General features: G+C 44.7%; 1 protein-coding gene across 2 annotated transcripts in view; it reads right to left on the bottom strand.

The window, feature by feature from the left end:
- The window catches only part of KATNIP (katanin interacting protein), a 200,602-nt gene that overhangs the window by 101,177 nt on the left and 75,459 nt on the right, over positions 1-23,966 (bottom strand). For both annotated transcript variants that reach the window (XM_060031962.1, XM_060031963.1), the window contains exon 7: positions 2,847-3,114. In XM_060031962.1, coding sequence (XP_059887945.1) covers positions 2,847-3,114 — 268 coding nt within the window. The remainder of the gene's footprint in view (positions 1-2,846; positions 3,115-23,966) is intronic.

Genomic DNA, 23,966 nt, shown 5'->3' with positions numbered 1-23,966 from the left:
AGTGGGGTGGGGTTACTTACTGGCTCCTCAAAGCCTAATTATCACTTTGTAACTTCATCTGGTTTATTTATTTAGCCTAAAGATTAAGAGTGCAGGCTCTGGGCTCAGACTGCTGCAGATTCAATTCCACTCTGCCCTTTCCTAGCTGTGTGACCTTGGGCAAGTTATTTGACCTCTCTGTGCTTCAGTTTCCCCTCTGTAAAACAAGTACAATGACAGGACTTCCCTTGGGGTTGAGATTTAATGTGCGGGTGAGGATTTAATGAGGGACATAAGTAAAGCCCTTGGAATAGCTCTTGGCTCACATTAATAACAACTCAGTAAGTGTTGGCAATTATTATTTATGTAGTTATGTGCTTATTGTCTGTTTTCCCTGCTAGGATTAAATGACGTGGAATGAGTGGGCCCATCTTGTCCCAGCGCAGTGCCTGGGGCATGATGCGTGCCCGGTGCATGAAGGAACAGCCCAGAACCAAGCACATCTTTTCAGGTTACTGCTGACTGTTCTTGAGTAAACACTCAGGACCATCTCAGAACTCCAATCCCATGCTGGGGTCTCGGGAGACCTTGTAACAGGCCCCTCAGCCTCCTTCTTGCTCCCCTTGGTGGGAGCCTGTCTCCTGCTGGGGCTGAGAAGACAGCCAGGGGCTGCAGATGAAAGGGGCGGCTGAGAGCGGCGGTAGGGGGTGTTCGTGCTGCCTTCGTGTACTGCAGACTGGGCACCCGCCGCCTTCAGCAGACATCACCAGGGTCAACTCGGGGCCTGCCAAGCAATCTAATTGTTAAAAAATGTAAAATGGCAAGAAAGTGAAGTTCTCTCCTTTAGCTTTATGCCCAGTATCACTATTAAACTGCCTGGGGTCCAGTTGCTCCCCTTCTGTGGTCTGGTCCTCCACACCCGGAAGTGACTGTCATACCCACTCCCACCTCCATCCCCGCCACACCCCCGTTTCCAGGGCAGGGGCCCAGTCAACCCCCTCACAGCACTTCCCTTCCCCTTGGAGGAAACACAATCCACAGCAACGACGCAGCCCCAGTGGTTCTCATTCAAATGGGTCTGTTCATTGCTGTGACCACCAGATGCTTTAGCAGGTGGGCATAGCCCTTCATTTATTTTAAAGATTTCCCGAATGGCTTGAATGTGGCAGGTGAAGGCTGCAAGCTGGGGATGCAACAGAGGGGAAGAGCTGGCCTGTGCCCTGGCAGAGCTCACAGGCCTGAGGGAGAGAAAGGCAACTGCCGGCATTGAGACTAGTGTCATGATGATGCTACAGGAGCAGAGCAGGCACCGACCTAGCTGGCCAGGCTGGGAATGCCAAGAAGGCTTCCTGGAGGAAGCAGCCTCTGAGCTGAGTCTCGAGGAAAAAGCAGGGAGCCAGGTTTCATGGGTCAGAGTGGAGAGGAAAGGAAATGTGGTGATCTAGGTGGAGGGAACAGCCCAGCAAGGAGGTGAGAGCATGTCGGAGGGACAAATGTTCTTTTCGCTGGAGACATCAACCGTGGGGTGTAGATTTTCCAGAGCTGCCTATTATTATGTCCCCCCAAGACTCATAGGTTCAAGTCCTAACCCCCAGTACCTCAGAATGTGGCTGTATTTGGAGATAGGGTCACTAGAGAGGTAGTTACGGTAAAATGAGGCCTTCAGGGTGTGTGCTAAGCCAACATGACCGGTGTCCTTATAAGAAGAGGAGATTAGGACACAGGGACACACAGAGGGAACACCATGTGAGGACACAGGGAGAAGGTAGCCACCTGCAAGCCAAGGACAGAGGCCTCAGAAGACACCAAGCTTGCCGAAGCCCTGATCTTGGATTTCTAGCCTCCAGAACTGTGAAAAAAATTACATTTCCATGGCTGTTGATGCCACCCCTGGTCTGTGTACTTTGTTACGGCAGCCTGGGCAGACGAATATACTCACTGCCCGATTTCAAACACTCCCTCATTTCTCCTTCCTTAGGTTCACTCATGCTTCCCCATTGGTTGGTCTTGGTATTTGGTTCAGGAAATACGGCACCTCCGGCTTTGGGGAGAATGCCCTAACCGTAACCCTCCTTGCCACCCACCCATTGTTCTGTTGACTCTACCTTCTAGGGTGATTTCTGAAAAACCTTCTCCAGTGGACAACTGCTGTTGGTGCCCAGCTGCTTTCCTTCTCCTTCAGATTCACCTTAATTTTCCTTTGGAAACTACTATCTCTGTCCATGTGGTTTGGGTGGCGATAACCACACCCCCAGTCCTGTTGGCCGGACCTGGCAATCAGAGCCACAGTGACTAGTTCAGAGATGTGACCCCACGTGGGTTCAAGAGCCAAGTCTGGGACTTTTGCTGGAGCTTTTAGGAAGAGAAATCCATTTTCTGATGGAGTTGCAAAGCCAGTGTCTCAATTCTGTGTCTATATGTGGAAAGCCCACTTTAGAATGGTGCCAAGACAAAAGAAGGAAGAGAGAAGAGGGAGAAAAGGAAGAAGGGAAGGGGAGGGGAGGGGAATGGAAATGAGTCCTACTGCAGCCCTGGACTCCTTAGTTATCCAAGTCAATAAACAGTCCCTTTTGCTCAAGTCAGTTTCACTAGCCAGTTGCCGCATAGATGCTGGTAAACTTCCTATAATGCACAGGACAGCCCCCTACAACTATCTGCCAGACATTTACCATCTGGAATTTCAGGGTCGTCTGTAAGCTTCTGGGAGTCTTCACCTCTTGCAATCAGCAGAGACCTGAGTGATATATACCCTGGCCTGTGAGATGGTCTACCCAAAGCTGAATTCAAAGTACCACTGGAAATTTAAGTCCTATTATTAGATCCAGAGACATCAAAGGCAAAGATATGCCATATAAGACAGAGCTTACTTTTGGAAGCTGGGTTAAATTCCAGCACTATGAGGGTATCTGGGCCCTGGGGAGGGTGTCCTTCTGTCTCCTGGTCCTCGGAAACATTCTTCTGCACGGAGTCCCCACTGGGAAGAGGGGAGTCATCTCTAGGACGACCCACCAGCACCTGGTCCTCAGGCTCCGGCTCAGAGAGTACATCTTCTTCGATAGAGTCGTACTCATCACTGGAACCATCCTCTTCTTTCCTTTGTAGGTTGACACTAAGTTCCAGGCTTTTTCTTAGCTCCTGCCAAAAGTCAAGAAGAGAAGTGAAAAATAAAATATGTTCCTTTGAGGAAAAACTCTTTTGAAAATAGATCATTAGAATCAAAGAACTATTCCCATGAAGCTAACGTTTACCAAAACCATCTCAACCCACGTGTTATCCTCACTTTGAGGATGAGAAAACAAAGGGTCAGGGACAAATAAGAAACTCTCCTCTGGATGGAGCAGAGTTTGGTTTTATAGTATTAATTGTGGTTTTCTGTAGCTGTTTGCAAATTTTTTCATATGTCTTCTGCCTCTAAGAGATTGTAGATTTACAATCTTAAGACCAAGCATTAAGCTATACTTACAGTGATCAAAAAATTTATCACTGAAGCCAGGATACTTTGAATTTATTTATTTATTTATTTTTGGCTGCATTGGGTCTTCGTCTTTGCGCGCAGGCTTTTCTCTAAGTCATGGAAAGCGGAGAGTGGGGGCTACTCTTTGCTGCGATGTGCGGGCTTCTCATTGCGGTGGCTTCTCTTGTTGCGGAGCGTGGGCTCTAGGCACGCGGGCTCCAGTAGTTGTGGCTCACGGGCTCAGCAGTTGTGGCTCACGGGCTCTAGAGCACAGGCTCAGTAGTTGTGGTGCACGGGCTTAGCTGCTCCACGCCATGTGGGTGGGGATCTTCCTGGACCAGGGCTCGAACCCGTGTCCCCCGCATTGGCAGGAGGATTCTTAACCACTGCACCACCAGGGAAGTCCCCAGGATACTTTGGAAGGGGAATAAAGGCACTGCTACATTTATACTGGGACGAAAGTGTACACTGGACTGTCTGGGGAAACCAGTATGTTTGGTTAGCCTCGCTATGCTATCCCTGTAGCCCTCGTAGTAACTAACATAGTTGTGAGAGCGTGAGAAGCAATCAGGTTTACGGTTGACCATAAACTTAATGGTTGTGTGGTAGGCTGAACAATGATTCCCCAAAGATGTCCAAGTCCTTATTCCTGGACCCACTGAATTAATGAGGGCTCATGGACAAGTGAGAAGCACCACACAGAAAACTTTGATCATCTTAGAGAAATCATCCTAAAAAGCCCAATGATAGAAATACGGACATCAAAGGTGCTGCTGGTGAGGGCTCAGGAAATAAGGACCACGTTATTGGGAACTAGAGGACAGAAAATCCTGTTATGTGGCAGCAGAATCTTAGCCAAACTGTGTCCTATAGTTATATGGTAAGAGGAACTTGTAAAGGATGAACTTGGATATTTAGCTCAAGAGAGTTCCAAGCAAAGTGTTAAAGATACAGTCTGGTTCCTTCTTGCTGCTTAGAGTAAAATGCTAGAGGAAAGGGACAGGCTGAGAGAACTGTTAAGTAAAAAGAACTGGGAGTTGATGATTTGGGAAGCTCTCAGCCTACTGCAAAAGATGCTAAAAAAAAGCATGAAAAAGCCAGGGAAGGGTGCTCTGGAGAAAAAAACGAAGGGTGTGGCTGCACAACCTTTTGCCAAAACCTCAGAAGGATCTACAGTTTAGAGCAGTGGTCCCCAACCCCCGGTCCATGGACCAGTACCAGGCCGCGGCCTGTTAGGTGAGGTGAGCAGCGGGCCAGCAAGCAAAGCTTCACCTGCCACCCCCATCGCTCACATTACTGCCTGAACCATCACCCCACCCCGTCCGTGGAAAAACTGTCTTCCACGAAACCGGTCCCTGGTGCCAAAAAGGTTGGGGACCGCTGGTTTAGAGTATTCAATCACAATGAGGGCTCTTTGAAGAGATTAGACATGTGACTCATGAATCCCCTTAGACATCTCAGCAGAAGCCAGGAAAAGGGATGGGATTAGCCAGGAAAGATTTGTGGAGGAGCCTCTTGTCTAGTGGAGTGAATCCTAGAGACATACAGAGGAGATGCACATGGTTTTTGAGACTGTTATACCAGCAGAAACACTGCCAGCTTGGACTCAGTGGGAGAGAGAAAGGACAAAATTAAAGAAAGCTGACAGGCTCCCAAAATTCTACAGACAGGAAACAGGTTAATAAAACTATGTAGGTGCAAACGCATGCTACCCTTCATGAAAAAGGAAGAGTGACTCCCAGGGTGCAGCCATGGGCCCAGAGGGCGGAATCCTGAGCCACAGAGAATTATTCCTGTGCCTTGAAACCTAATGGAGTTTGCCCAGTTGGATTTCAAAATTGATTGGGTTTGGTGACTCCTTTTTCCCTTTAATTTTCTGTCTATTGTAATGGGAATGTCTATAACTGTTATCCTATGCCTGACCCACCACTGTATTTGGGAGCAGATAACTTGTTTTCTAGTTTTAAAAGTTCACAGAGGGAGAGAAATTTTGCCCTAAGATGAGTAATACCCATAGACTCACCCCTAGCTAATTTAGATATAGATAATGAGCTTTGGGAGTTTTGAGCAGATGAGACTTAAATGATATTTTGCACTTAAGTTGCTACTGTAATGGGTTGAGACTTTTGGGAAACTTGGGATGGGATGGAAGTATTCTGCATGTGTGGTGGACATGAATCTTTGGGGGCCCGAGAGCAGACTGTTGTGGGCCCCAAAGATGTCCATGTTCTAATCACCTTGGATGGTGAATATTACATGGCAAAGGGACCTTGCAGATGTGATTAACGATCTTGAGATGGGGGATATTATCGTGGATATCTAGAGGGGCCTATGTAATCACAAGGGTCCTGCTAAGAGGGAGGCAGGAAGATCAGCATCAGAAAGACAAGATACAAGGGTGGAAGCAGAGGTTAGGGAGGAGAGAAGATGCTACCCTGCTGGCCTTGAAGGAGGAAAAGGCACAAGCCAAGGAATGTAGGTGGCCTCTAGAAGTTGGAAAGGCAAGGAATCAGATTCTCCTCTAGAGCCTCTAGAAGGAACATAGGTCTGCTGACATCTTGATTTTAGACCAATGAAACGGAATTTGGATTTCTGAGCTCCAGAACTGTAAGATAAACCATTAAGTTTGTGGTAAGTTGTCATGGCAGCAATAAGAAACTTGTTTTTTGTTTTGTTTTTTTAGACATGCCTCACAGCTTGTGGGATCTTAGTTCCCTGACCAGGGATTGAACCCAGGCCCCTGGCAGTGGAAGCACTGAGTCTTAACCATTGGACCACCAAGGAATTCCCCAGGAAACTAATACAGCTATTGATCTTTTATAGCTCTCTCCCTCCCGCCCTGCCCAATATCAAGTATCAGTGATATTTATTGAGCAAATAGAACACTGCCTGGCACATAGTAGATGCCTGACAAATACGTGCTGAATGACTCATTTATGTCAGTGACTGGGTAGAAGCTGTAGGCAGGGGTGGAGAGCACCCACCTGCCTTGGCGGTGGCATTAGTGATGTGACTCTTGGAAAGTTACTTAACTCCTCTGATCTGCATTGTGCCACCCATAAAAATGGGTTAACGAATCCCAACGTCACTGAACTGTTTTATTAAAGCAGTGGTATGAACTGGGGGTGACGCTGTCCCCTCTCCAGGGGACATTTGGCAATTATTTGGAGATGTTTTTGGTCAGAACTGGGGGAAAGGAGTGCTAGCGGCATCTGGTAGGTGGAGGCCAGGGATGTTGCTAAACATCCTAGAATGTACAGGACAGTTCCCACAACAAAGAATTATCTGGGCAAATGTCAACAGTGATGTGAGTGAAAAACCCTACATTAAAGTGAGCACGTATTCACCAATGGCATTTCAAAAGATAACAGCAAGGTCTTCTAGTGGAGTGTATTGACGTGATCCATGCAACCTTCACGGAAGCCAGACTGAAGCCATGGCTCATGTCTTCAAAGTCTGATTGTGGTCGGCAGTTGGAGGGCGAACAGGTTTACTGCTCCTCCGTGGGGAGACATGAGTTCCTGGGGGGCCTGCTGTTAACAGCAACTGCAGTGCCTGTAAAGCTAGTAATCCTTGACTTTACAAAACATTTTCAACTCCCTCCCCCATTTGAGCCACACAGTGACCCTGCAACATAGATGGGTGGAGTGCAACTTGCTTTGGTGATAACGTGAACTCCGGCCACAGCAGGATAAGCAGTTGGTCCCGGTTCCTGGTCCACCCCACCCATCTCAGATGGGATCATCTTCAGTTCTCTGTTCCGCAGGGGTGGAGGCAAGGCTAGGTGAGAAAACAGGGGGCAAACCCGGTATTCTCACCCAGTCACGGTGGAAAAAAACGATAAAAGCGATGCCAGCTAAACTGGGAGATTCCCGGATGGGAGACTGCTGTGACTGTCCAGGAGATGTTGGTCGGTCCCAGGGCCCAGAATCCTCCCCACTGATGCCTAAGGCCGAGTGGAGCTACCACCCACTGCCAGTTCCAGGAAATAGCTGGATGGGGCATTAGGATTCTAGAACCCACGGTCAGCTGAGCAGGTTCCCTCCAGCCTCTTCATCACCTTCACCTTGTGGTAGCCCCATATTTTAAGTGACTGAATTTCTGGAGCCCCCACAAGTCGGAGGACCGAGGCCTAGAGCCTTTAAGCTGGTCCGACCTGTCACAATGATTAAGTGGCAGGGTCGTGACGTGTGCCCTCAGCCACGGCTCCCTGCTCCTTCTAGACTATCCAAGTGTAAAACAGACTCACTTCTGTGGTCCAGCCAGTGGGGAAGAAGACGCGGCAACTGTTATCATGCGTTTATTCACACACGCAGGTGTGCTACAGGCGCTGCGTTGAGGGCTGAGGTAATGGTGGGGAGTAAGATGGCGAAGCTTAAGGCAATCAGTGCACGAAGAAAAAGAATCAGGGGCGTTTCAGATGTGGCCAGGACTGGGAAGGAAAGAACCTGCCTGCATGATGGAACCAAGAGTGAGTGGGCTGAGGGCAGCCCTGTTGAAAGCTGGTCACGGAATGCTGGGTGATAAAGAAACGCCCAGTGAATGTCTGGGGCACAAGGTATGTCAGGAGGAACAGCAGAGGCAAAAGCCTGGAGGCAGCAATGGCTGGAGGGCAGCGGGTACCAAACACACTGGGAGGGGAGGGCGGGGAGCAGGAAGGGGGTCACAGGGGCAGCGCCTTGTAGGCCTCGGAGCAGAGTCTGGAGTTTCTTTCATGTACCATGAGAGCTCACGAAGGGTGCTAAGCAGAAATGCAGCATTATCGGATTTCTGTTTTTAAAGATCACTATGGCTCTTGGATACCAAGTGGATTTTGAGAGGCGGGGCCAGGATGCAAACAGGACAGACAGCAGACAGCTGCACCTGCGGTAGCAGGTAAAGAGGAAGGTGGAAGCAGAGGTGGGGACAGAAGATGCATTTTGAGATGTACTTTGGAGGCCGAGATGACAGAAATGGCTGACTAGAAATTAACAATGTGCATACCCTTCACCCCAGCCCTTCTAGGAATTTACCCTTCATTCTTAAGTATGCAAAGATCATTGAGGCATCATTTATAAAAGAGAATGACCTGCATGTTCATTAGTAAGAGATGGGTTAAATTACTAATAGAGCAGGCGTTGACGGAGCCCCAGGCAGCCCATACAGAGAATGAGGTAGGTCTCACGCACTTATTCGGAAAGACAGCAAGATATATGTTTAAGTAAAAAGAAGCATGTTGGAAAATGTACATATAGTATAAACCTGATTCTTTTAAAAATTATTATATTAGTATGTATACATATAGGCATACAAAAAGTCTGGAAACATCAAACTCTTAATATTCTCTCTGGGGTGGCATTATGGGGACTTTGTTTTCTGCTTTGTTTTACTTAATTTTTTATTATAAGCATGTTTTCAATTTTATAAATAGAAAAATATCAGGTATTTACATTTATGTTTAAATCCTTACTCCTGAAAATAAATAAATTCCATATAGGAGTGGTAGGAACAGTGGTGTGGAGGACCCTGAACAGCCAGTTGTCTGATAGTCACTGATCTCTAGTCCTGCCTGGAACACATCTTGTCCCCAAAAGAGGGATTCAGAAATGGGTGAGCTGCGGCACTCGACGCTGGCAGGTGATGGGCAGCGTCTAACTTACTGTATCCACTCAAGTGGTCCAGATTTAAAAGTAACAAGCCACCAATCTCAACAGGGAGAAATTCCGGTAATATAAATATAGCACCCATAAGTCCTTCTCGGAAAAAAACCTCCAGAGGACAAAATCCAAACAATGAAAAGTAAAATCAAAATAAAGAACACAGACCAGGAGACCCTATGATAAAAGGTCTAATGGTGAGCACTGAAGATGTTTAGAGACTAAAGAAATACAAGTGACCCTTGAACAACACGGGGATTGGGGCCCTGCCCCCCATGCAGTCGAAAATCCATGTACTGCTATCTCTGCCTCAAAAGCAAAGGAATTGATAAATGGCTCACCCAAGGGCAGGAAGCTGAAACAGTCTGCAGAGAAGAGGACTCAAACCCCAGTTCTTTTGATTTCGCATATTGTGATCTCTAACCGAACACAAACTTTTCCCCATACTTAAAGATCTGTAAAATGAAAATACAGGAACTATATTTATTGAAAAAAACCCCACGTACAAGTGGACCCATGCAGTTCAGACCCGTGTTATTTAAGGGTCAACTGTATTAGACAATTGTACGTATCCGGGTTATGGACCAAAATGCAATGTTCTAAACCTAAGCTCTTAGCGAAGCTCACAAAAACCACAAGAGGGGGCTTCCCTGGTGGCGCAGTGGTTGAGAGTCCGCCTGCCGAGGCAGAGGACGTGGGTTCGTGCCCCGGTCCGGGAAGATCCCACATGCCGCGGAGCGGCTGGGCCTGTGAGCCATGGCCGCTGAGCCTGCGCGTCCGGAGCCTGTGCTCCGCAACGTGAGAGGCCTGCGTACCGCAAAAAAAACAAACAAACAAAAACAGAAGAGGGCAGGCGGTGTGGGTGCAACCTGGCCTCATTTTCCATAGCAGATTAGTCAATTCATATCCATCTTAAATGGAAACAACAGGGTTTTAAAAAATGGCAACTCCGATCTCTTAATATCTTGTTCATAATTTATTAAACGGACGGGATGTTTTAAGAAATCTCTCTTGTGATAAAGAAATCTGAATTTCAATAATTCTGTTGGTTTTGCTTCTGGCAAATTAATGCAAATTTAAATGCCATAATTGTATTTACTATAAATATATATGGTAAATATATATATAAAAGAAGCCTAGATCCTGCATTACTGCTATCTTGTTCACAGAGGAAAATAATACATTTGCTTACACTGGGTGAGCACACTTTAAGAACCTAGGCCCTTATAATGCCCACGTGATCTAAAACCATCTGTTCCAGGGGCACAGGGGAGATGAACTAAGTAGCCACATTCCCTCGAGAAAGCTGTTCAAATCCTTTCCACCTGGAAAGATGAGGACCTTGGGTTGGTTGCTTTGAAAGCCAACCTGCCGATACTTCAAAGGGATACCCTGCTAGGGCATCTACCAGTTGCTTTGAAGCTGTCATCCAGAAAAAGCTCTGTGAAAACTTACTTTATAGCTTTGCTTTAAAACCTTGTTATATGCAATTTCAATGCTCAGCCCTTAAAATGTTCAGTTCAAGCCCTTTCAACAGAAAGCCTTCTGCATGAAGGCCAGGCTGCAAATACCACAGGTGGGGAGCAGATGATGGGACTGTATACAAATTGGCCTTCTTGCTAGAGAGCCAGGGGGAGGCGAGGGAAGGAAGGATGCTGGACCAGTGACTAAAACGCAGCCGAGGTTTCATGGTCAGTGGATTAGTGCCTTACATGCCTGATCTTCCTCTTTTCTGCTGGGCTAGGAAAAGAGCAAAACCGGGTCAACATAGCACATGAAATGTCTGCAACAATAGCAACCACAACTGTGATAACAATGGCAGCAGCTGCTGATTACAAAGCTTTTGCTACATATCAGGCACCAGGCTAACCCCTCTACACACCTCATCTCCCTGCAGCCTCCCACCACCCCTGTGTGTAGGGGTCCTTAGCTTATAGGTTCAGGGCACTTAAATGGCAGCCCCAGGTCACGTGGTTAGCAAGGGCAGAGCCAGGGTTTGGATGAAGGACTGTCTGACTCCAAAGTCCAGGTTTTTCATTCCATGCCCACGTTTATTCCCTGCCTGGCATCAATGCATTGGAAGCCAGTGGTCTCTAGAGTGAGATGAAAGTCGGGCGCTCTGTGATCACCCATTGGCTTACACGAAATTGATGACACCTGCCTGTAAGAGCTTTTGCCACAAAGCTGCCACGAGGCCACCGAATGTGTTAAAGTATGTGTTCGGTGTTAGTGGATGAAGCATTAAGCCTCTAACTCCACTTAGAACAGGGAACAGCTTGGCCTAAGTTCTGGGTGTGGGTTCCAGGCCCGACTCCAGAGGCCCTATGTCCCCAGGCAAGTCTCTGAGCCTCAAGCCCCCACCTCTCACGTGGGAAAATGTTCCCTGACAACCTGACAAGTTTGTGGAAGGGATGCAATGAGATAATAGCTATGAATTAGTGTTTCGTGATTGCTCTAACAGAGGTCTAGGTTTTACAGAAAATTTAACATTGAGATGACAGCATATTCTTTTCTATCTCTCAGACCCTATTGACACTGACTATAAGAATATCAGACGTTTAGCCCATGAACCCACACTGGATACTGTGAGTCCTCAAGAGGAAGCAGCAGTCTCTGCGTAGAGGTCATGGACATGCCGCGAACCCCCAATGATGTCCTCATTTGATTGGCAATTTTATAAAAGTGGGATTTGCATGCACTGTTAGTTGCAATAATTCCCACCAACTCCTATTGCCTTATATGAGCCATTTTACATATATTAAACTGCCTGACCCAGAAATGATTTTTACCCTGCAATGAAGGGTTAATTAACTAATCTGTCCTTCTTTTCATTCATTCATTTATTGTTGAATGTATGTGTCCCCGTAAGCAGGTCTGATTGCTAAGTGCTAGGGATAGAGTGAGGAATAAGACAGAGTCCCTGTTCTCATGGAATTTATAATCTGGCAATAAAGACAGCCATTCCATAAGAAATTACCAATAAAACGAGAGTCAAGAACCCACATCTGAGGCTTACCAGTCCACACCTCAAGCCTGGTGGCATCTAGATCACAAACTTCCCAGAATAAAGTGACTTGAGCTCTAACTATAGGGTCCATGCTGTATATTTTTTAAATCACATTTCCCTACATCTATTCTGATGGAACTATGGCTAGGAAAATATGAGTTTTATCTGAGCTTCAAGTACCTGTGCGATGCTTTTGGTTTTCTGCTACTTTCTTACTGCCCCCTTTCAACCTTGGATTTTCTTTCACTGATTTTCATTCAAAGCTAAATTTATTTATGAAGCCCCCTAGAGTTCAGTCTCAAATGTCCATTATTATGAAGAAAAAAGCCATCCTTGTCTTAAGGAGTGGAGTGATATAAGAGGAAGAGCACAGACTCAGGAAGCAGAAGGGTACCATTTCCTGGCTATGAGGCCCTGGGCAAACCCTGTGGCATCAGTGTGCTGTGGTTGCCTCACCTGAGCCTGCCCAGAGCAGGGGTGGGAGGGTGGCTTTTGATCTTTCGACCAAGAGAAGGAAATCAGATAGGGATGACAGGATAGAGACCAAACAACACAGAATGCTGCTGGATCACTAGAAATTTTGAGGAATTCTTGAAAGGCAAGAAAGCAGAGATCACATCTATGAAGCAGTAAAAGCAGAAGAAACTATGGACCAAAACAACGGCAGTAAAATTTTCCATACAAGGAATTGTGTGTGTGTGTGTGTGTGTGTGTGTGTGTGTGTGTGTGTGTGTGTGTGTGTGTGGCTGAGTCCAGAGTCAAGGTGGAGGGAGAGGAAGCCCTGGGGCATTCATTGGGGGCTGCTTTTAGGGCTGCTGGCCCCTCCCCAGCCGTATTAAGTGCACACAGGCTGATGCCTGGATGTGGGCAATGCTCCAGGAGGCTGTTTTCCCCAAAGTAAGCTAGGAGTTCCCATACCTGGAAGAGGAGCTAAGGCACACAGCCTCCCGGAGCATGTTGTGCCCCAACCAACATCAAGGTCAGGTTATATTAAATAGAACAGGCAGAAGAAGTAGGATTCTCAAATACAAAGATGAGCAGACAACCGAGAATGACCAAACATTTGGGAAAACCAAAACTCTGAAGACTGGGACAAAATTTAATTAACAAAAGAACGAACACCCAATGAAAGCGAGTTAATAGAATAAGCAGAGGAAGACTTTAGAATCCTGAAAATTAATATGCCTGGAGAGATTTGAGAGGACATTTCATCCATGAAAAAGAAACAGCTAGAGATCTCAAGTTTTAATTTTATCATTAACATTTTGGAAAAGATAAACTAAGTACAGAAAGAGCTAAAAGGTGACAAATTAAATGGGCTAGAAATTCAAGCCAAACAATTTCACATGGTAACAGTATAAAAAGACAAAAAGAGGGCTTCCCTGGTGGCGCAGTGGTTGAGAGTCCGCCTGCCCATGCAGGGGACACAGGTTCGTGCCCCGGTCCGGGAAGATCCCACATGCCGCGGAGCGGCTGGGCCCGTGAGCCATGGCCGCTGGGCCTGCGCGTCCGGAGCCTGTGCTCTGCAGCGGGAGAGGCCACAACAGTGAGAGGCCCGCATACCGCCAAAAAAAAAAAAAAAAAAGACAAAAAGAAAAATATGAAAGAAAAATTAAGAGACTTGAAGATCTGGGCCAACATTTGTCCAAGAGAAGTTCCAGAGGATAGAACAGAAACAATGGAAAATAATAAAACAACAATAATAAATGAACATTTTCCAATGCTGAAGAAAGACATAAGCCTTTAGACTGAAAAGGCCCACCTAGTGCTTTAAACGGGACGAAGAGAATGACACTGATATATTCATAGGGATTAAACAAACAACCTGTCAGAAAACATCTTGACTCTCTATATACACAATGACAGATTTGAAATGTCTAAAGCAAAAACAGAGAAATATAAGGGAACATTGATAAGTTCACAGAAATCACCCAGATTAAATAGACAAAAATTAACTGGGGCTCTGTTGCAGTGGTTTGTTAATGAGCATAAGAATTTTCTGGGAGTCCTATTAAAAATGAAGACTCTGAGCACTCCATGCCCCCTGTAAACCCAGCTCTATATCTTTGAACGGGGTATGAGAATTTACATTTTTAATAAGAAGCCAAAGTGATTCTGATATAGGTGGTCTGGGACTATACTGGGACATACATAATTGCCTGATTAAATAACATAATTAATAGCTTGCTTTAATAGATATACTGAGAACTTTATACCAAAAAGAGAATGATTATTCTTTTGAAATATCATAGAGCATTCATAAAAATTATCTGGTAGACCACAAACAAAGTCTCAAAAACTTCCAAAACAACAGAAATCAAACAGACCAATCTCTAACCATGATGTAGTAAAATTAGAAATTAACACAGAAAGATAGACAAAAACTCTCTACTTAGAACATTTGTAAAACTCTTCTAAATAAAGAGAAAAAAAATCCCTAAAATCACAAACCAAAAGAAGTAAATGACAATGAAAACACTACATACACGCAAAATTTGTGAGCTAAGGACAGAGCAGTATTCAGAGGAAAATTTATAGGCTTAAAATTGCTGTATTAGAAAACAAGACTGAAAATAAGGCAATTAAGCATTTAAAGTAAGAAGCCAGGTTATGGGATGGGGGTGGGGGGAGAATCAAAGCAATAAATTAAACCAAAAAGTTTAGCGAAGGAATCAAGATAAAAGCAGAAATGAACTGAAATAGACAACAGTAAATGAATGAATGAATGAATGAACGACAAAATAAATAAAGTATGCATGCTCAATAGAACTGAAAGCTGGGCCTGCTGTGTCTGGGTGGTAGAGAGAGCTTTTCCTATTTTACTCAGTTTACTCCTTAATTGTTTGAATCTTTTCTAATGAGAAATCACTCATGTATTAGAGGTTATATAAAATGACAAAATAATGTGAAAATACCTAAGAAATTCTAAGTAGACTATAAATGCAAGAAATAAAAAAGATTATTTACTCCGGTATTGATTCAGAGATCATTTTAAATTTTCATTAAGATTGAAAAGGATGCTTTAGGAAGTCAAATACCATCCAGTATCTTCACTTACAGGGATGCTCTATTAGGTGAAAGGATTACTACATCTCTCAGTTCTGGACCTGTATCTTATGGGTAGTTAGTGCTTGTTCAGCATCATTCCACACAAATCATTCATGCTCATCACTGACTTATTCCTGCTCAGCTGGCTTTGTGCTGTCTGACCTACCTGCGCAGGGACCTTCCTAATGCCATTAGCCAGGTGGTCCTTTGGTCTGAGCTATCCAGCTGGGCATCTCTGGGTACATTCAGGATGCCATGCCCCTGATGGTTCTTGGTACCAGAGGGGCTAACTCAAGTGTCACTGGAAAGGAAAAAACCTCTTCCTCTTCTCTTGTCAGGAGCTAACAAAGCTTTCATTGTCTAAATCAAAAGTTGCAAGCTGGTGGCCTGAAGACCACACCTGGCCAGCAGGTACATCTCGTTTCGTTCATAGAAAATCGTGAATTAGTTACCAAAAAAAAAAATGGGAGAAATCGAACACAAACAAGCCCAGATACTTGACTTCTCTTAAAATTAGAAAGCCTGGCGCCACCGGGCCCCTACGACAGTCAGCTGAGCTGTGTAGAGACTGTTCCCTACATCCCCACTAGTTTCTACCATGCCCTGACACCCAGGCCAAGTGCCATCCTTGGTACTGCCCCCCAACCCCCCTCACTCATGTCATTTAAATTTTCATTTTAATTAGCACCCTCTGCCAGAAATCCCAATATTTCAGAATCCAAGCTATATCTCCCAAACTGACACTTCTACCCCAAGTAGCACAGAAATTCTTTGTCAGATTATGTGTCCTGATTCATAGTTTGGAAAATACTGTCATCATAATTATAACTTAGCGATGTGATAACTGAACTCAGCTATGTGTGGGCTGGCCAGGGTGCCTAATCAACCTCTCTGCCACGCTAGCTCCTTGATTCAATCAATCAACTACCCAATTCACTTGCTTAACAAAGATTTGCCAACTAACTCTACGCCAGGCACTTTTCTAGGGGCCAGAGACACGGCAGGCAAGAGATAGCACACGTCTCTGCCATCATGAAGCTTAGATCTGGGATGCGGGGGGAGGGTGTTGAAGCTCTAAATATGTAACTTGCAAACAGCCTCCAGAAATGGTCCTTGGATGAGTGGAGGGCTCCATGAACTACCAGGTATCCTCTGTTCTTGTGGATTTTGCAATATGGGGACACCGATAACCTCCCCCTTAGGATGTATGATTTCAGAGCTGACAGGCACAGGAAATATCTAATCTATCCCTTTTTGTTGTAGGGGAGGAAATGGGGCTCTAAAAGAGTGTGACTTAGCCAAGTCCCCACAGAGTTTATAGAAAAGCTCAAACTACCCTCTCCAGACTTCCTGAGTCACAGTCACTGGTTCTTTTTCCTCCCTAAAACAGGAGCCACGAGCTCCCTACATCTTCAGAAAATGTAACGTCGTGTGAAACAGCAATGGGAGACACAGTGTCAGACAACAGGGAGAGGTGAGGACTACGGCAGAGTGAAGGGTGCATATGCTCAGAATAAAAGTTTTCTAATTCAAAATATTGGTTTGGCCAAAAAGTTTGTTCGGATTCTTTTCCAGTTTGGCCAACCCCATAAAACAGCAACAATAATGATTATAGCACAACACCAGACCAGCCAATGAAACACACCCGTGAGCTGAAGCTGGCCCTTGAGGTCACGGGTCCAAACCCTCCCCTTTGGATATATCCTCTTCCATTTATCACTATATTTCTACCCTTATCTTGAATTTAAGCATAACTTTTTCAAGTCGTAACTAATAAGAAATCCTCTCTTACATGCCCTTATTTTTTCTGAATTTTTTTCCTCAAGTTTGAGACCTATTTTGAATGTGTGATATATTTTGAATGTGACTGAAGTGAGAAAACCACGTATGAAGGGTGCATATTCATTTTCTTAATATAATAATTCCTTAATAATATAAAATGGATTTTCTATTTATCTAAAATTCACCCCTTTAAATAGTCAAAAACCTAAATAAAATAATTTTAAATGAAAGTACTTCTAAAATAGATAAGACGTCCTTGTCTTCTTAAAAGAATATGTATATTAAATATAATTTAGTCTTTTCTTAATACGAATGATCAATATTCTGGAGAGAAACTGATCTATAATACAGGAGATATTGCCAGGAGCTATTATGCTTTCGTATCTTTCATTTATTAAGTGACATCCTCTCCTACCCGAGTTTCCAGAAGTACAGGATATGGTTTGAAGACAAGGGAAGAGCCCCCTCTCATCCCTTTCTGGCTTTTGTGAACCTCCGGATTTTTGTTGTTATTTTATTTTGCTTTTTACTTTACAGTTATCTTAATTTTATCTGACATATGAGATTTTGACTTCCAATTTTAACATTTCTTTCTTTTATAGTCCCCAAATCAAAGCCACAAAGTCCAAATGATCTCGAAAACTTTCCTTCCATTTGAGAGAGACTCTAATCTTCAGACCTTCTGATTCAGAATCCCCAGGAGTTCATCTGTTAAAAACTGTGCTACCTCCTGTAAACAACTCTCTTAGCATAAAAATTTGACCTAAAATATGCATTTAAAAAAATATCGTGGGACTTCCCTGGTGGTCCACTGGTTAAGACTCCATGCTCCCAATGCAGGGGACTCGGGTTCAATCCCTGGTCAGGGAACTAGAGCCCGCATGATGCAACTAAAGATCCCACATGCCGCAACAAAGAACTCACGTACCGCAACTAAGACCCAGCATGGGCAAAAAAAAAAAAAAAAAAAAAAAAAAATATATATATATATATATATATATATATATATATATCTCCTTAGTGATTCTTTTTGTTGTTGTTATTTACTTTTCCCTTTTATTTTTTTTTAAACATCTTTATTGGAGTATAATTGCTTTACAATGGTATGTTAGTTTCTGCTTTATAACAAAGTGAATCAGCTATACATATACATATATCCCCATATCTCCTCCCTCTTACGTCTCCCTCCTACCCTCCCTATCCCACCCCTCTAGGTGGTCACAAAGCACGGAGCTGATCTCCCTGTGCTATGCGGCTGCTTCCCACTAGCTATCTATTTTACATTTAGTAGTGTATATATGTCCATGCCACTCTCTCACTTTGTCCCAGCTTACCCTTCCCCCTCCCCATGCCCTCAAGTCCATTCTCTATGTCTGCATCTTTATTTCTGTCCTGCCCCTAGGTTCTTCAGAACCATTTTTTTTTAGATTCCATATATATGTGTTAGCATACGGTATTTGTTTTTCTCTTTCTGACTTACTTCACTCTGTATGACAGACTCTAGGTCCATCCACCTCACTACAAATAACCCAATTTCGTTTCTTTTTATGGCTGAGTAATATTTCACTGTATATATACGTGCCACATCTTCTTTATCCATTCATCTGTTGATGTACCTTAGTGATTCTTGTGTATATCAAATTTTAAGATCCATGGCTCTATTTTTTCCTTATAACGGTGGTTCTCAAATATTGCTGCAAATTACAGTCACATGGGGTGCTTAAACAGAGGAACCATGTCTGAGTCCAAATCCAGAACCAGAATCAAAATCTCTGGATGATATGACTTGGACATTTGTGTTTCTTTTATTTAGTTAGATTTTACTTTTTGTTTTGAGCTAACTGTAGACAATACAGAGCCATACCATGTACCCTTCATCCAGTCTCCCCCACGGTAACATCCCATATAACAACAGCATAATAGCACAGTCCAGAAACTGACATCAATACAATCCTGCTAAGCTCTTTAAACTAGGTCTCCTTGTTTTTACTTTTCTCTATTTCTTCCTTTGCTGATGCTTAGCTCTACTGAAGCAGCTTATCTCCTCCTTAATGTACTGGCTTTTTAAAAACTTGGTTTGAAAAAATGTAAAACCCATAGAAAATTTATCAGCATAGTATAATAGAAGGGTATAATTAATGCCCAAATACCCATCACCTATATTCAACAATTCTTCACCAATTCTCAGAAACCTGAGAACAGGGACCTTTTCCTACATAACCACAATATAATTGCTGAATTCAGGAAATTTAACATCAATACAGTATTATTTTCTAATATAATACGATTTTCAAATTTTATTAATTTTTCCAAACCATCCTTAAATTTAGAGCAATCCCCCCAACCTCCCAGGATCTCACATCGCATAACTGTGGTATCTCTTTAGCCCCCTTTAATCTGTAACAGCCTTTCTCTGTCTCTTATGCAACTGACATTTCTGAAGACTCCCGGCCAGTAGACTGTCCCTCAATTTGGCTTTGTCTGGTTGTTTCCTCATTGGACTTCACTTTTGAAAAACATTTTTCATCAATGTTCCCAGCTCGGGGTTCACTGGGGGAATATTTGTCAGAGTAGAGGTCTTCTCCAGGTTGTTTAAAACAGTTAAGCAGAACCAATGGATGGCCACCTCTGAACACCTTCCTCCTAGGCAGAACATCAATGATATTCACAACAGACCCTGCCCAAAAACAGCTCAGCGCAATTCCCGGCCTGTGATTGTTAATTTTATGGAACAAGGAGTCCTGGGGTCTGGGCTTCCAGTCTGGGCTTCTCTGAGGCCTTGGTGAGCAACATCAGTTCTCATCCCTCAGTTTCCTCAAACTATAAAATGAGAATGAAAATTCCTAGCAAGTAACTTGCAGGGTTAATGAATGCAGTGATGGATGTTATACACTCCACACAGTGCTAGGTACTGAGTAAGTGCTCATTTAATGTGAGCTTTTACTATCATTAAAGAAAATAGTGGTATTAAGTCAAGCCTCTTGTGTGTTGTTTGAAATCTTCTGGTGGGTAGGCCAGAGGCTTTTTTGTTAACATCCAATCCTGTTGTGATCTGTGTTGTTTTCCTAGGTGTAAATGGAGACTCTCTCGTGGGGTCTATCCTATGGCCCAGCTGCTTGGTATGAAGACCCTGGCCCCTGACAGTTAGGATGTGAAAGTCCATCTTACCATTACATCCTGAATACTTAAGAGGATCCTTTCTCTGTCTATACTGCTTGGAGGGTTGGGGCGTCCATGTACATTCAGAAGGGAGAAATTAAAATCACAGGGTGTGGTGCTGATGGGAGATTTGGTATCCTAGGGGCAAGCAGAGAGAACTGGGCGTAGTAAAAGAAACTTACGTCCCTGGAGATGTATGGGGTCCTCTTTCTCTCTCTTGGTCTCTATGCCTCCCTAAGTCATTCTCGCTCTTAAAGCTCATCTGATCAAACTCATCCCTGATTTACCATTGCAGGAACACAGCTGGTAAGTGGTCCGGGATTCACACTCTGGCCACCAACAAGCTAAACAGTGCTCAGAGCCACTGGGTTCAGATGGCTGAGTGAGTACTGGTGTGGTAAGATGGCCCTGGCATGTTGTTGATTAAAAACAGTGGGGCTATCAAATAGCCTGGATAGTATAATCCCATTTATGCGGAAAGAACAATAAAAGATCAAGAAAAGGGACTTCCCTGGTGGTGCAGTGGTTAAGAATCCACCTGCCAATGCAGGGGACATGGGTTTGAGCCCTGGTCTGGGAAGATCCCACATGCCACGGAGCAACTAAGCCCGTGCGCCACAACTACTGAGCCCGCGTGCCACAACTACTGAAGCCCGCTCACCTAGAGCCCGTGCTCCGCAAGAGAAGCCACTGCAATGAGAAGCCCACGTACCAAGACGAAGAGTAGCCCCCGCTCGCCGTAACTAGAGAAAGCCCGTACGCAGCAACGAAGACCCAATAATAAATAAATAAACAAATAAAATTTTTTAAAAAGGCACTCACTCAAAGGTTATTTATATGGCAATCTGAAACAGCAGAAGTTCCCAAGCAATAGAACTGCCCTAAAAAACGATCCTTCCTTTTTTAAGTCTCACCATTGAAATTAATGAAGGGTGACTGAAGGGATTTGCTGAGGAGCCCTGCCGGGGACAAAGTGGGGTGGGCTGGTCCACTGAGGGATGCTCCACCAATGATGGCACAGCCCCATAATCCACACTGTACCGACAGGTGGGTGAGCCTTCATGGACCACAGCAGAGTCCACATGTGGCAGCCCTGCCGGTGGTACACGGGTTAAGACAGGTCTTTAGTTGTTGTATGTGTCAGCAAGTAACAATGACTTCAAAACACTGAATTGTAATTGTGGCCAAATATCCAATTCACGCCACTCCAGGATCTACACAATGGAAAGAAAAACTCAGAGAAGGTATTCCAGAAGATGCCGGAGTGGGCCAATCTTCTTCCCATCACCTGTCACGCTCTCAGGGACTGATAAGATAATGCAAAAAATACCACTCATTGGGAACAGGCCAGGACTGGAACATTCCAGATCAACTATCTCATCTTGGATATAATTAATATATACTTTCAAGGAAAATAATGAATATATGCAATTTTTAGTCTGGATGGTAATATACCCACCTATTCACGGCACTAATCTCTGGGGCAGTGGGATTACGAGAGGACTTTTATTTTCTGTGTTATCATTTGAATTTTTAACATTGATCATGCATTGTCAGGAAAAAAAGGATACCTTAATAATAGGAAAAAAAATGTGTACTTTCATTCCTGGTCCTTAAATGGAGCGTTATTATCCATTGTAACACATACCCCAAGGCAAGCCAACATAACCAAGACCTGGCACTTAGGCAGAACTCTCTGGAAAGAAAGAGGTGTCCTCCTTTCCCTGGAGTTGTTAAGCTACAATGGCTTACAAAACCCTATGATGGCTTCTCCTCTGACTCAAAGTAGAATCCCTCACCTTTAGCGCAGCCCTCAAAGCCCGGTGCCATCTAAGCCTTGGCTACGTCTCTGGCCTCACCCCCTCTTCCTTGTCCCCTTGCTCACTCACCTCCAGCCACACTGGCCTCCCTGCTGTCCTCCGTCCTCGGGGCCTCTGCACCTGTTGCTCCCTGTGTGTGGAAGCTCTTCTCTACCTACTCACTCCCTGGCTTCCTTGAGGCCCCTGCTCACACAGCACCTCATCAAGGGTAAGCCCCGTCCTCCCATATCACATGGCAGCCTCTGCCCACATTCTCTAGCCCCTTGCTCTGCCCTAGTTCTCTTTCAAGCCCGATCATCTGCTGGCATATTATGTACTTGTTTGTTTTAGCTTCAGCGTTTGGATGGTGCCTGGGGCATGGTGGGGACTGTGGTACACGCAGCACACACTTGTCTAAGGGGACAGCTGCCCCCCAGCTCCACTCACGGCTGTCATTTAAGAATGTAATTCCTAAATCTTTCGACTTTTCAAGAGAAACCCCCAATTCAGATTTTGACATGAACTCTCCTGATTCTTAAATGTCAGCGAGTAATTCACATCTTTTAAAAAGGCACAGTCAGTGGGGGTGAAGGCCAACAGAACACGTCTGCATATGCGGGTCTGTGAACTCAGAGTGCCAAGAAATTGAAGTTCACTAAGGATCTGACTGAAGGCGAAAAGGCTGGTGTGTTTCAACAGTGAAGGTCAGATGAAAAGTACACATGCGGACAGGAATTCCTTTTGCTCCATTTCAGACTGCATTTGCAAACAGTGTGAGGGGGGCTGAGTATACGTAGCCAGGCATTATTTTTCCTTCTCTGTTCAGATTGCATCTATTAAGGCTTCTGTCTTTGCCGAAAACTGGCATGGCCATTTCACTCTTTCACTTAGCAGGAAAATAACTCTAAGGGGAAACTGACTGTGAAGGCTTACGGAGTGCCCCCTCAAGCTGGGGAGAAAAAGGGAAGGAAGAAATACAATCAGGCACTCACAGTGGAGAAAATTAATTGCGGGTGAGCAGGGAGATGCCGATTCAGAGCACGCTCACGCAGGAACACTAATGGAGCTTAATAGCTTGTGAGGGACAGGCTGCGTGGTGTTGCAGGGAGCTTGGAAGCTTGCAAAAGAAGGAAGACTGTATATGTTCAATTAACAGGCGGCACCAAATGGCCAAAGGAGGAGAGGACGAGCATGCCTCCTGCTTGAAGGGCATGCATGCGTTCTGAGACAGGGGGCGGGGCTAGGGTTGCAACAGACCGAACTTGGCTTCAAACCTGCCTCCCTAAGGGAAGCTGAGGGCTGTTTGCACAGACTGATCCTGAGCAGAGAACCTTTTGGTTGATTCGAAGCGCGCGTGTGTGTGTGTGTGTGTCTGTCTGTCTGTCTGTGTCGTGTGGGAGGTGCGTGTTGAGGGCAATAAAGTCCACGATTTTTCCCACTGTAAAAATTCCATTTCTGTGGACTGTTTTTAAGGAAACAAGGTCTTTGGGTCCTTCCATAGAAAAGGACTTTTTTTTTTCCAGGAAGACAAAAATTTGCAATTAACTTTAACTTTCAGATTTTTTGCAGCCGGAATGTGAAACAAAGTGATCCCCTGCTCCTTAAATCGTCCTTCCTTTACAAGCAAAGAAGGAAACACCAACATGCAATGGTGATCAGAGGAATGTTTCCTGGATGGCATTCCCATCTCCATTTTGAGTCGTTTTCATTTCAGAAAAGCAGGTTTTTTGTACAGAAGGTCACATGCGGAAGGAAGTCTGTCCTCCTGGTGAGGCTCTGGAATCTGCAGCCCGGGTCTGTGGCTGAACAGTCTCATTCTGGCAAATGGGGCAGGACTGGCTTAGCAACTTGACTCTGCCTCCTCTAAAATTCCGCTTGTATATAACCATGGAGATAATTTACATACTCATTCTAATTATAAGAGCGATGCCCTTGAAATAAAATTCAACTCTCCATCCCTACCCGTGCCAGGTCTGCCCCTCTACCCCGCCAACCTCATCGCCTTCTAACTCCCCTTGGCTCACATCACATCTACATCATGCACCCTTGAACAAGCCCAGCCTCAGGTCATCCGTGCCCGCTGTTCCCTCCACCTGGAATGC

The sequence above is a fragment of the Delphinus delphis genome, chromosome 15 (assembly GCF_949987515.2).
Source record: "Delphinus delphis chromosome 15, mDelDel1.2, whole genome shotgun sequence".
In the NCBI taxonomy this organism is placed as follows: domain Eukaryota; kingdom Metazoa; phylum Chordata; class Mammalia; order Artiodactyla; family Delphinidae; genus Delphinus; species Delphinus delphis.
The sequence above is the reverse complement of the archived record's forward strand: the minus strand, read 5'-3'. Positions and strand labels throughout refer to the sequence as shown.